The 15295-nt window shown below is 32.7% G+C and overlaps 1 protein-coding gene across 1 annotated transcript; it reads left to right on the forward strand.

Annotated features, from left to right (window-relative positions):
* Window positions 1-9387: 9387 nt before the first annotated feature.
* On the forward strand, window positions 9388-14520 carry LOC135962080 (uncharacterized). The gene has a single exon (XM_065513853.1). The coding sequence runs from the start codon at window positions 9388-9390 to the stop codon at window positions 14518-14520; it is 5133 nt and encodes a 1710-aa protein (XP_065369925.1).
* The last annotated feature ends 775 nt before the right edge of the window (window positions 14521-15295 follow it).

A 15295-nucleotide genomic window follows, 5' to 3' on the forward strand; every position in this document is an offset into this window, starting at 1 on the left:
ATATACCCTCACTATGGTGGTGTAGGTTATAAAGCGATTGGATGATTTTACTTATGTTCTTGCTGCTGGATAACATTAAGATTTACAATACTATCTATTCATCGTCCTGTTCTAAAGTCAGACATTGTACATACTTTTTTATATTTTTTTTTACTAGCTTCATGTACCGATCCCTGGCATTTTTTGGTTAAACTTTATGCAGTGATACGAAATTGATTCATGTAAATTTTGGAGACTTTCACAATTATAGTTTTCGAAATATGGGAAAATAACTATTTACTTTGTATGATAGGTGCCACGCCCACTAATACAATCCCGCCCTTTTCAAGTTTGCGAGTATAAATTTCAATTTTTCACACTTCATTTGCGAGAGTGTAAAAACGCACGCAGAGAAATGAAAATGTATATAACCATTTTTAAAAGTTGTTTAACCCTTTCACGACCACGGGAACACCGTTGTCCCAACACAAAAATATTGAAGTTCGGTTAAAGCATTTATTTTTTATTGTCTTTGAGAATTTGCAGTTTTATTTTGGTCCTGTGTTCAAGAATTGTGCAAAAGTGTTTTTAAGTGTGAAACTGATTTTTTAAACTTTATATTGCGATATATGTATATTAGGTTTGGTAAGTGCATTTTTGTTACACAAAGTTATAAATCATTATTTATGTTGCGTGTATTGATATGTAGACAATAAACATGCGTATGTGGAACGAAAATTTTCACTTTACGACCAAAAATTCAGTAAATCCGCTAAAAAATCTTTTGTTTTAATTTTAAAATATTTTTTTTTGGCGCTAACTGATTCACATTATATGGTCGTGAAAAATGTTAACAATATTATGCTCAGTGTAATTATGTATATGATTGCGGTAACCATAATATGTTTAGGTTACTACTTACATGATTGAATCAATCATATATATGATGACAGTAATTAAATATATTTTTGTGACAATCATTATACCCTACACCACCATAGTGGGGAGGGTATTATGCGTTTGTGCAGATGTTTGTAAACGCCCAAAAATATACCGATATACTTTCTGAGTCGATTAAACGATGTCCGTCCGTCTGGTCGGCTGGCTGTCCATGTAAACCTTGTGCGCAGAGTACAGGTCGCAATTTTGAAGATATTTCGATCAAATTTGGTACATATTATATTTTCGGCCCAAGGACCAAGCCTATTGAAACTGGCTGAAATCGGTCCATTATTTCACCTAGCCCCCATACAAATGTCCTTCCGAAATTGGACTTTATCGGTCATAAATGTTTAATTTATATATGTATCTACACAAATTCCGCTCCAAATAAGTTTTGTATACACAAAATTAATATCACCAAATTTTGTTACGATCGGTCCATAATTAGTCATAGCTCCCATATAGACCCGCTTCCGAAAATCACTTTAACGTGCATAAATCGCTTAAAAATGTTAGTATACACAGAAAATTCAACATATTTAACTTGAATATAGACATAAATCACACGACATAATTACATGGTGATCGGTCCATAATTGGTCATAGCTCCCATGTTGGGCCCACCTTCGAAAATCACTTTTACGTGCATAAATCGCTTAAAAATGTTGGTATACACACAAAATTCAAGATAGCTAACTTTAATATAGACATAAATCACACGACATAATTACATCGTGATCGGTCCATAATTGGTCATAGCTCCCATGTTAGGCCCACCTTCGAAAATCACTCAAAAATATAAATTATTGAAATTTTAAAAGAAAAATGTTTTTGCTCTTTTACTTAGTGTAGGGTATTATATGGTCGGGCTTGACCGACCATACTTTCTTACTTGTTTTTATGATGTAATCCTTCATTATATTGTGTTGTTATCGGATTATGGGAACAATATATTATGGTTATGGTAAACATGTATAATTATATTTTTTCTCTGAGCGTGCACAGATTGTATAGTTTGCGAGGCATTTAAGCGTTTACTTGGGGACCCTTAATATTAATTAAATGATTGTATTGATATTTGATTGATTATTTTATAAAATCTGAAAATTTGGTTTGTTCTATGATATTTTGAGTCTAGTAATAACTGTTCGTGAGCTTTTTTATTTTTTAAAATATTTGTATTTTTACTCAAAGCACCATATATAAGTAATATCGGGTATCATTTAGAATGACGACTCTACATTTCTATATTTGTCTTGTCCAAGCCTTTTCTTAATATAGATATATGCCATAATTTATTAGATTTTTTAATTTTTATTGTAATTTCGAACAAGTAAATTAAAAAATTTAAAAACATACTTGACTTAAGAAATAGTTTATTAATTTTATTTTCAATATCAACTATCAAGAGTTCCCATGTTATCGGATAAACATCATGTTTGAAACATGGTCAATATGGGTAACATTAACACGCTATTTATTAAATCAAATACATTTTGAAATATTTCAATTTAATTTGAAAATATGTAATAAACATTTTCATACATAATTCTTGACAAATCTTATATAATGTTAATAAAAAAGAAACCACTAAACCTAAAGCTTTGATTTTTTCTTTTATTTGATTGAAATTATTATTACAACTTTAATAAAATTTTTATAGTTCTAATCAATAGTGATGAATTTACGAACCTTTTCCGAAGACCCTTCCATTAAGGTTTTTATAGAGTATTTTGTCAGGGTAAAAAAAATAGTTTTAAAGTTTTTTGCGATTTTGATCTTGAAGATGCAATTTTTTTATTTTTATATGTTCACAATTGTTCTTTATGACAAGGGCTACAACTTTGCCTCAGAGAGTAAATCAAAATTCCAAACTGTTTGCAAGATATGAGCCTGAGAAAATTATCACCTTTTTGCAAAAAGGTGGCCCCAAATCTTTGGGGGCCCATAACAAAAAGTGCATGACTTTGGGGAAATTCGGAGGCACAGGTCTTTTTTTTTTTGGTCTTTTATCACGTACTGGTGTCGGTATATGGTTATATTTTCATGACGTAAATTGCACAGAGTGCCATTATCTTAATAGGGTATAGGTACAAGACAAATTTCTTGTTTCCATTTGTCATAATCGAAAGTGAATTAGTAGTTTGTCTAAGTACGATAAACAAGTAATACAATATTGGTTTATCAAGATTTTCCACTCTCAATAAAGCCATCCGTCTATAGTGTCCTTAGTATAATTAAACCTAAGTAAATTGTATATATGTTACAATTTTCTACTTATTTTTTTTGTTGTTGTTGTCTTATTTACAACTAAAATGTCTGTAGTATTTACTTACTAACAGTTATGAGTTGTTTGCACCACAAAAAAAAATATAAATAATATATATAAAAAAATGCTGCATGTAAAACGAAAGACCTTGGTTGTTAAACAATGCTAGCCTTTGTGTTTTATATTTAAGATAAAATACATTTTTAAAGCAGCCGCAGCTACAGAATGAATCCTTAGAAAGCAAAAAAATAAAACATAAAAAATAAGAAAAATAAATGTATCAAACAGAACAGAGAAAAAATAAGAGAAAAACATCTTATAAACTTGGCCGTAAAAATAAGAAAAATACTACTTACATTCATTTATTTATTTTTTACAATTCTTTTCAGTTGGTTTTTTTTAATATTTTCTTCTACTTTTGCTTTTAAAGGAAATGTACATTCATTACTAAAAACGGAAATGTATTTTCTTATTTTTCTACTCTGCTCCTTTTATAAGTATTGTTAACGTACATATGTTACTTTAGTTGAATGTTAAAATATATAAAAATAAGAAGAAAACTGTAACAACCCAGTTAAATTTTTATTTGCCATGAATTTGTATATTTCTTTTATAGTTTAGTTCAGTTTAGTTTTATTTTAGAACGAGTTAAAGTTCTGGGATTAAATTGTTAAACTTGGAGTAAAATGCTTTTCAGTTGAAAGAATTTTATTTCATATATATGGTTAAAAGCATTTGAAAGAGAAATGTATGTGTGTGTATGTTTTATTGAGGTTTTTTATATAAAATCTAGATTAGAAATTATTTAAAATACATTATTACATACATAGAAAAAAAGAGTTGAAAGGACTTTATTACACCAGTAACAAAATGAATTGCTGAAGTTTATTAAAATCCAAAGTCAGAAGCAATAAAATAATATTAAAAATTATATATAAAAAAAGTTTTATTTAAATGCTGTAAAAAGAAGAAAATAAACTTTAATTTAAATCAAACTATTTATTACATTATACAATTTAAATGATATAAAAGCTTGCTGTGACAAGCCGAGTATCAGCAGAATATCTATTATGCTTTGAATTTGTAACTTTAAAACTACCGTTCTTTCACTAAAAGAAAGTGATCGAGAAAAAACAAAAAGTGGTTTTGTAATCTATTGTCCTCAGCAGAATTGTCACATGAGAATCCCAGAATATTTTTATCGTTCACTTCAGAGACGCTGTGTTATAGTAATAAATAACAAACACGTGCATTTAGATTTTTATTATAAATTGTCTTTATAAATATTAGAGCTGTAAGAACCCCAGCAGTTAAGCAAGTAGTCAGTGTATCCTAGGGTATTCGAATTACTCGATTTTTCTCTTGTTCGCATAAAACGAATAATTCGAATAATTCGATCACACGTTTAAAATTAATAGAATTATTCGAATAACTTAAATTTGTTTAAAAAAGTAAAGATTGAAGTTTTGATGTCGGTTTTTAATATTTTATTGTTAAAAAAAAAACAAAAAATAACTTTAAAGTTAACAATTCAAGTATTGATAATGTTAAAAAACATTCGAAAACAAAGTCCATTATTAAATTTTTATCAGAAATATTCCGATCAGATTAACTCCCGAACAATCTACAAAAAAAATTTACCCTGTAGTTACCATTTTGGATCAATGCTTTAAAAAATCTTAGCTAAGAAGTTGGATATGATCCTGAATTCAAGTGCATACAATATAAACGTATTAAGAACTTTTTATGTCGTTCATCAATTCGGGTTTTAAATTGAGTAACTAATTCTTTAGTAAATTAATTATTCACTATTTTTAAATTATTTATAACAAATTGTATTATACATCAAGCTCTATAAACGTTGCTTAATAAATAAATAATTTTTTTTTGAGCAGAAAGAGGTCAATTATTTTCTTTATATATCTCATGTAATCTAGCGTGAAAAAAATTGTCACTTAAGTGTCTCCAAAGTCTAGAGAGTAGTCACTTTTAACGTTTATTATGTTCTCCATTTTTTTTTGAGTATTTAAATAGTGAGTAAAAAGAAACTATTCCAGCCAAAATTTATCCTTGGTCCAACAAATTATTACTTTTTTTAATCTCGTTAGATTTTAAAGAAATATCAGATATCTATCACCTTTTTTAATTCACTAATTTTCAATTGTTATTTCGGACATGAACCGGGATCAGGAAGAAAAAAGGTCTAACAGATATTCGTAAGGAAAAACCAGCACGTAAAGTTAAATGCTATTACACTTTTCTTTTCAGAAAGTTCCAGATCGCAATGGGGTTAAGAACTTAGAAGCAAAAGAACGAGCGAAAAAATTGAAGACAAATTTTATAAAAAAAAATTCATCTGTTGTGTTATGGATGATGATAGTTATGTACTAGCAGACTTTTCACAACTTCCGGATCAAGCTTTTTATGTAACTGAGGGACGAGGTAATGTCAAGAACAATACCGGATAAAAAAACAAACAAAATTCCTCAAGAAGTTTCTTGTGTGGTAAGCCATTTGCAATTGTGATAAAAGAAGCCAATCATTTGTGAAATCAGGCGCGATAAAAGCAGAAAAATATATTACGAAAAACGGCTTTTATCTTTCATTAAATAGTACAGGGTGCCTTCATATTTCTGGCCCGATTTGGCATCATCTGGCCCGATTTGGCATCATACCAAAACGCCCTTGAGTGGTATTCAAACAATAATGTCAGTTTTGTACCACTGGGGCAAATTCACCCAACTGTCTTCATCTTCGGCTTGTCGAAAGATACTGGGCTCTTGTGAAGAAATAACTAAAGAACACAGGAAAGGTATAACAGGACATGGCCGATTTTAATCGTAAATGGACAACCTCGTCCAAAATGGCAATGGAAGTAATTTTTTTTGCTCACTCTTTCGTACAAACTGCTTCTACACAAATTGCGTTGATATAATTGTCCATTTTTCTTAAGTATACTGATATCCCATGTAAAATAGCATGAAGTCAATTGTCACTTTAGTGTCTCCAATTAACCTAGAGTGTAGTCACTTTAAACCTTTATTTTGTACTGCACTTTAGAAAGTAGTTATTTTTTGCACCAGAGGATATTTTGTTTACAAGCAATCGGTTATTGGGCTGTCTTATGTCTTTTTAACTGGCTACTTGAGATCAATTATCACCCGTATATGTTAAAACAACTAGTTATGTAGCTGATCAAGTAACCAATTAGGTAGCTGACTCTATATAACCGGTATGTGAATCCAATGCATTGACAAATTTGGACCAGCTATCAGATAATCTCATTGTAATCCAAAAGGGTCAATTGACTTCCATCTAAAACAATTATTTTAAATATATCTAATAAACTCTAAACTAAGACGTAAAAACTTTTTTTACAAAATCTCAATCGGCCCCTTCGTGATAAATACAAAGCTCAATTTCAAAATAGCCGATTCTTATGTATTTTTTGCTGACGACGCTAACGTCATTAGTTTTTCCCTACCAGCACTATATAGCACAATACAGTGACATTTATTATTTGCATAATTTACACCATTTTTTATATTATTCGGTCAGAATTTAGCGAACGGTCCTGCAAAACTCCACAAAAATCTCTTTCAGTTGACTAGAATCACATTATTGAATATATCATGATATCTAACTGTTATTGCAAGGCTTTACGGTTTAGTCAGAATCAAAATAACTGATCCTTATGAATTTTAGTCCGCTGATTATGAATACTACATATGGTTTTTTTCACATCCTCTTGTTTTAGAGTTAATGTATGTACATTAATTTAAAAAAACTAACTTTAAATTTCCCTTCTTGACTCTATCCCAAATAATTTGGTTTTTATGTAAAATTTATCATAAATAAAATCATGGCTACGAAGAAAAGATGTTGCACAAATAATCCAGATAGTTTTTGTATTGTTTGTGGTTACTATATTCATAAAATAAATTTTGTAAAAATATTTTATTTTTATGAGCTATTTAAAATGAAAAATGCACACGTTTTGACAAAAATGTAACTAAATTTTTTATATTTTTCTTAAACCTCCGGCGGGTGAGAAGGTCCCTAAGGACCTTTTTCATTTTCAGACTGAAATTACTCCTTGATAGTCCATGGGAAGTATACCCGCCCCCACATGTATTCCAAGGAAATTTTATCTAGAATCGTTAAAAAAAATCAAAGCGATCCAACCAATAGTTTAGTTTCTATTGAGATTTAAATGTGTTTAAATCTGAAAAGGTAAAAAGGTCCCTGTGGACCTTGTACTTCGTATAAGGGCAACGGATGACTCAAGATTTTAGAAAATTACTACTTAATTATAAATTTTTATATCTTCTTCTGACGATGGTCGCAATAGTAACTGTTTCTAGAAAAATTTTAAAAAAAAGAAACAAGTATGGTCGCCGACCATATAATATCATACACTAAGTAAATGAGCAAAAAAAAATTTTTTTCTTTTAAAATTTCAAAAATTTATTTTCGTGACTGATTTTCGGAAGAGGACCTTATATGGGAGCTATGACTACTTACACTGTCCAACAGCATTTTTGGAACAGACTAGCGACGCTATAGTTCTGAAAGGGCATGTTAAGTAGATCATTTTTGTAAAATAAATTAAAGTTTTAATTTTTTGATCGAAGGTAGCATTATACTAACGGAAAAAAATGTTGTAAGTTAATATCTGAGAGAATTCTTAATGTTAGAGTTATATTGTGGAATTTTATGGGGATCATTTTTGTGGAAGATCTTAAGCCCCTATCTCCTCTCTTTAGGGGTCAATTTGACCCAATTTTTGAGAAAATCGAAAAAAGTCTGTTAGGTCACCGTATCATATTTACTAATAATCTTTATTGTTATTATTTATAGTTATTATTCATTTGATTCATTTGTTTTATTTTCCATTTTTTATTGTATTAAATTTGTTCATATTTTTGTCTCACTGTTGTCACTGTAATTTGTTAGCATTTTTGTTCATACTAACCACTGTAACTTATTTTGTTAATGACCCGTTAGTTTTTATTATATGTTTCTCACTTCAATTCTTGTAACAAGTATGTTGTTGTTGTTCTTAAAAATGCAATATATTTAGTATTTTGTTTTTGCATACATTCATATACATATAGGTACATACTTATTAGTAATAAGTTGAATTGGTACATTGGAAGTGAGAGACAAATAATAATACATACAACAACAACAGTGTAGCCCTTATTTACATGATCAATTGTTAGGCTTAAGAACTTTAATTTTAAATAAAGAAAACATTGTCATAGTTGAATTCAAGCAAGAATCATCTCCTCTTTTATTTTGTCGGTACCACGGTCGCAATTTCTTTTAGTTTCGGTTTATATCACTGCCCAACAAACCTTTTCAGCAACATATAGACAACAATTCGAAATATACAGAATTGCTCTATATCGTTGCCGGTGAAGAAAAAGCTCTTCATCGTACATTTTGGCGCCCAACGTGGGGCAAGAAGTTTATCCAAACTTTTGCTAAATTTGTCGTCCTGCCGGTCCGTGGTACATTCCAATTTGTTCGTTGAAGTACATCTTAAATCTACAAGTGTACAGGTCGTGCGTGAGTGGATTGTTCGTTGTTAAACAAACAAAAAAGAAAAACAATTTTGTTAAAAAAGAAACTTTGTGGTACAAACTAAAAATAAAAAACAATTTTATTAAAATAAAAACTTTTGTGAAAAATTAAGAGACAGTGTATTTAAAAACATTTTGGAACAAATTGTTGTGGCATAAATTGAACAAACATATAAATTAAAAATATTTTTGTGAGCTCTTTAAAAATAAATTTTTGTTAAAGCATAAACATATTACAGTTGCATTAATTGAGATTTAATCTAACCAAATATAAAATTTGTTGGCTCGGTACATAAAAACAGTTTTTGTGGAAAAATAAATAAATGACTTTAATTTTTGCCGCTTATCGTTATATACAAAAATACATAAACAGTGCGTGATTTATTTGGTTCCAGTATATAGTGTAATATTTTCTGTACATCAATATTTTTGTCGCTCGCAATATTGCGGTACATATATAAAATAAATATATAAGGCTTGTATATAATCATTTTTTGGCGTAAATTATTGGCGTCGATTACAGTGCTAATCACAAATTGTGTCTCCATTTTGTGAATTCTTTTTGGAAATTTTTTGGCTCTCCTAACCCAACTTTTTGAAACTTTCGAGATGACTTTGGAAGAAGTTAAGCAGCAACGGGCTAATACTAAGAAAAGTATAACCCGCATCAAAAACCAAGTTGAAGCCAATGGAAGGGGTGAAGGTAAGACACTTTCGTCAGCCGAGTTGAAGTGCCGTTTGGGGATTTTGGAGTCATATTTCAAGCAGATACTGACGTATCAAACCCAAATTGAGAAATATGATCCTGATGACAATGGTAGGCCCGAAATTGAAGACTTGTACATCGCAGCGAAGATGAATATTCAAGCGCAACTTGGTGAGGATGTCCACAATACAACCATGTCCGACTCTACAATTTGTTTTCCTGTTAACAACAATAAATTGCCTCAGCTCAAATTGCCCACATTTAGTGGTAAGTACAGTGAGTACAAAAATTTTATAACGTCGTTCAACCAAGTTATCGATCGTGAGTTTGGTCTATCGAATATCGAAAAATTTAACCATTTGCTGAACTGCCTCCAAGGCCAAGCATTGGAAACGGTCAAGGCTTTCCAGATTACTAATGAAAATTACCCAAAGGCTCTGGAAAGGCTGAAAACGCGTTACGACAATAGTTCACTGATTTTTATGGAAAATATTACCACTCTATTTGAACTTCCAGCCATGTCCAAATACAATTGCGCACAATTACGAAGTCTCGTTGATAATGTTTCTGCTCTTTATAGCTCCCTTTTGTCTCTAGGCTCAGATAGTGACATTGCTAATTCGATGCTGATCTACATAGTTTTGGAAAAGGTTGATGATGAGACAAAAAGAAAATGGAAAGACTCTTTGGATTTCACTGAACTGCCATCATGGGATGATTGCTCCAAGGTTCTTGAAAGGCATTGCCAATTTTTGGAATCGGTTGACACCAGCCATACAAATGTGGCCCACCGTAAGCCTGACAATCATCAATCTGGTAAGTCCAAATATAAAAGCTCAAAAACTGGCTATTCTTTTTCGGTTTCGAAACGTGTTTGTGTTCTTTGCACAAAAACTGACCACACAATTACTCGTTGCCCTCGCTTCAAAGATATGGATGTCGGTCAACGTTTTGAAAATGTCAAACGACTAGGGCTTTGTCTTAATTGTTTGTCAAAAGGGCATCAAGTTAACAGCTGTTCCTCTACATTCAAGTGCAAATCTTGTTCTCGCTTGCATCACAGTTTGCTTCATCGGTCTCAGTCAGCTTCTAGGCCCTCGTCCCCGACTGCTGAACCATCTACTTCTCGTGCTGCCTTGAATGACTCTCATGCCTCGGTCCATACTCATATGGAAAAATCCTCACCGGAACAGGTGCTTCTTGCTACTGCCATGGTTCTAGTTCGTGACGCTACAGGTCACTATCAATTCGGACGTGCTTTGTTGGATTCTTGCTCTCAATTGAATTTCATTACGGATGAATTTTCTCAAAAATTGCACTTGCCTCGTAGAAAACAAACTACAGAAGTCGCTAGCATTGGTAATACTCATAGTAAAACGAAATATAGGTCGTCAACAAATGTGAAATCTCGAGTTACTGATTTTGAAGTGTCCCTTTCATTTTGTGTCACACCTCATATTTCTTATCAACCTGATGCTGAATTAGACGTCTCAACCTGGAATTTGCCCCCAAATACTCAGCTTGCAGATGAAAACTTTTTCAAATCAAAACGAATTGACTTGCTTATTGGTACAGAAACTTTCTTTGATATTTTGTCAGTTGGTCAAATTAAACTTGGTCCGAATTTGCCAAAATTACATAAAACTCTATTTGGATGGATTGTAGCTGGTCGTTATTTATCAAACCAATCGAACGATACTGGTTCTTCTTGTATGCTCTCGATAGAAGAGGAAGTTGATTTAAAATTACAACGATTGTGGGAAATCGAAGAAATTCCATCTGGCTCAAATACTTTGACTCCAGAACAAGCTGATTGTGAATCGTTTTTCAATAATACTGTCCATCGTGAATCTTCCGGTAGAATTGTTGTTAAATTACCCTTCAAAGAATCCGCTGACACTTTAGGTCTCTCGCGAAATATGGCTCTTAAAAGATTTGCATCTCAAGAGAGACGATTTGCTCGTGACAGCAATCTCAAATCACAATATGTGAGTTTTATGAAGGAGTATGAAGATTGTGGACATATGAGTCTTGTTCGTAGTCCCCGCTTAGATGAGCCTCATTATTTCATCCCTCACCATTGTGTTTTCAAACCTAATAGTACTTCAACAAAATTAAGGGTGGTCTTCGATGCGTCCTGTCCGTCATCATTTCAAAGGTCTCTCAATGACATTCTTATGGTTGGTCCAACGATTCAAGATGAGCTGTACAAAATTTTACTTCGTTTTCGTCTTCATCGTTTCGTTATAACAGCTGATATAGTAAAAATGTATCGGCAAGTGCTTATTGACTCTTCCCATAGAAAATTCCAGTACATTTTGTGGAGAAATTCTGAAGAAGAAGAAATTCGCACTTATCAGTTGAATACAGTTACCTATGGAATGTCTGCTGCTCCCTACCTAGCTATTAAAAGTCTTCACTATCTCGCAGACCAGTACATGGACCAATTCGAACTTGGTGCAAAAACTATAAAGTCATCATTTTATGTTGATGATTTTATCGGTGGTGCAGATTCAATAGAAGAATTGACTAAAATTAAGACAGAGGTGAATGAAATTCTAATTCGTGGTTCGTTTCAATTGGACAAATGGCACTCAAATCATAGAAGTTTTCAAGACGACAAAACTATAAAAGATCTAAATATTGATGAATTAGCTGTGACCAATGCTCTTGGTATTACTTGGGATCAACAAAAAGATGTATTTCTATTTTCGTTTACACCTAAAGTTCAAATTGATGGAAAAATCACCAAAAGAACAATTTTGTCGCTCTCGTCATCACTTTTCGATCCCTTAGGACTCTTAGCTCCGCTTATTATAAAATCCAAAATCATCATGCAAGAATTGTGGATTCTCAAAATTGGCTGGGATGAATCTATCCCTCAAGAACTACATTTGGCTTGGGAATATTTTGTTTCTGATCTCAAAACGTTAAATTCCCTTGAAATCCCTCGTTTTTGTCTCGCTGCTGAATCTCAATCAGTTCAACTTCATGGCTTTTGTGACTCATCAATTCGCGCTTATGGATGCTGTTTCTACTTTCGTGTTAAAACTTATTCAGGAAATGTCTCTGTTCGTCTTTTTACTGCCAAGTCTAGAGTTGCCCCGACGAAAAGAAAATCATTGCCAAAACTTGAACTTTGTGGCGCACAACTTTTGGCTAAATTATACTCTAAAGTCAAAAATCTTTTCGCAATACCAAATCTTGAAGTATTTCTATGGACAGATTCTCAAATAGTTCTTCACTGGTTAAAGCAACATTCTTCTACGTTATCCGTTTTTGTTGGCAACAGAGTATCGGAAATTCAGGATCTAACTACTGGCTGTATTTGGCGACATGTTCCAACGCATTTTAATCCTGCTGATATCGTGTCTCCTGGTTCAACTGTAGAAGAACTCGCTTCATCTATCTGGTTCAATGGACCAGCATTTCTCACTCTCGGTGCTAGTAAATGGCCTCCTAATAAAATAGATCAACTATCCATAGAAAATCAACAAGATATCGACCGAGAAAAACGCAAAACTGTACTCTCCCTGGAAGCAACATCTAATTACATTCTGGATTCGGTTGAAAATTATAGCTCATATTTAAAAATTATTCGTATTGTTGCGTGGATGCTCCGTTTTTCTCAAAAAACAAAAACTAATATTTTCCATTCTGATTCTTTACAGCCCCAAGAATTAGAAAACGCCTTGCTCAGAATAGTTTTTAATCTACAGCAACATCATTTTCAAGATGATATACAACGAGCTCTGAAGAAAAACGATCCTCAAGGTGCACTAAAGTGTCTCAATCCCTTCATCGATTCATCAAATGGATTCAACTTGCTCAAAGTCGGTGGTCGCTTGGAATTCGCAGCAATTTTTGAAGGTCAAAAGCACCCTATAATCTTGCCCAGCAAAAATCATTTCGTCGACTGTTACGTGCGTCATCTACACATCAGCAACTACCACGCAGGACCCAAGGCTTTAATGTCGTTAATCCGCCAGAGATTTTGGATCATCAATTCAAGAAACCTATGTCGTCGTATCGTTAATTCGTGCCCACAATGCATTCGTTATCGCCCAAGGTTGCTTCAACAAATGATGGGCAATTTGCCCGTAGAACGACTTAACCCTTCAAGGCCCTTTGCCAGATGTGCTGTTGATTTTTGTGGTCCAGTAAACACTTACCTAAGAATTAGAGGGAAGGTACCATACAAGACATATATTGCTGTTTTTGTTTGTCTCGCAACTAAAGCAGTCCATCTAGAAGTTGTATCAGACTTATCAACAGATGCCTTTATTGCTGCTCTTAAAAGGATGATTGGACGAAGAGGTCTACCCACAGATATATTCTGTGACAATGCCACCAATTTTGTTGGTGCAAACTCTAAGTTGGCTCAACTAAAATCGTTCCTTTTTGATCCTAAAAATTCCAATTTTATAATAAATTATTGCTCAAATCAATTTATTAATTTTCGCTTTATTCCCCCCAGGGCACCACATTTTGGCGGATTGTGGGAGGCGGCCGTCAAATCGGCCAAGGGACACCTAACCAGGACCCTCGATAACACAAGGCTCACATATGAGGAACTTGCAACTGCAATGATTGATATAGAAGCAATTCTAAATTCGAGGCCTATTTCGCCCCTATCATCCGATCCCAGTGACTTTGAAGCCCTTACACCAGGCCATTTCCTGGTAGGCGCTCCCTTACGCAGTTTGCCAGAACGTGATGTCCCTCCAATTGAAATCAATAAACTTGAGTATTGGGCCCGAATAAGCGCCATAAAACAACATTTTTGGAAGAAGTGGTCCCACGACTACATAAACGAGCTCCAGACCCGCAATAAATGGACTAGCACCAACTCAAATATTTGTACTGGCTCCCTAGTAATCATTAAAGAAGATAATTTACCACCGCAGCGTTGGCTCATGGGTAAAATCATCAATATTGTTCGTGGTAGAGATGATCGAGTTCGAGTTGTCGACATCAAAACAACAAAGGGAATTATACGTCGCCCTATCCACAGACTGGCTTTACTATTTTCTTGAAAGTGTCCTTTCAATGGGGCCGGAATGTTAGGTCACCGTATCATATTTACTAATAATCTTTATTGTTATTATTTATAGTTATTATTCATTTGATTCATTTGTTTTATTTTCCATTTTTTATTGTATTAAATTTGTTCATATTTTTGTCTCACTGTTGTCACTGTAATTTGTTAGCATTTTTGTTCATACTAACCACTGTAACTTATTTTGTTAATGACCCGTTAGTTTTTATTATATGTTTCTCACTTCAATTCTTGTAACAAGTATGTTGTTGTTGTTCTTAAAAATGCAATATATTTAGTATTTTGTTTTTGCATACATTCATATACATATAGGTACATACTTATTAGTAATAAGTTGAATTGGTACATTGGAAGTGAGAGACAAATAATAATACATACAACAACAACAGTGTAGCCCTTATTTACATGATCAATTGTTAGGCTTAAGAACTTTAATTTTAAATAAAGAAAACATTGTCATAGTTGAATTCAAGCAAGAATCATCTCCTCTTTTATTTTGTCGGTACCACGGTCGCAATTTCTTTTAGTTTCGGTTTATATCACTGCCCAACAAACCTTTTCAGCAACATATAGACAACAATTCGAAATAAACAGAATTGCTCTATATCGTTGCCGGTGAAGAAAAAGCTCTTCATCGTACAAAGTCCTTTCAGAAAGGACATTTAAGGACCAAAATATTTTACGAAATTTTTTGCCGTAAAATTTCATTGGGGGTCACCAAAGACACAAAAGTTGTAAATAGCAAAATTGCA

Source organism: Calliphora vicina, chromosome 1 (assembly GCF_958450345.1).
Source record: "Calliphora vicina chromosome 1, idCalVici1.1, whole genome shotgun sequence".
NCBI lineage: Eukaryota > Metazoa > Arthropoda > Insecta > Diptera > Calliphoridae > Calliphora > Calliphora vicina.

Bases quoted from the DNA above. Each gene is read 5' to 3' on its own strand.
- LOC135962080 (XM_065513853.1), top strand. From the start codon at position 9,388: ATGACTTTGGAAGAAGTTAAGCAGCAACGGGCTAATACTAAGAAAAGT.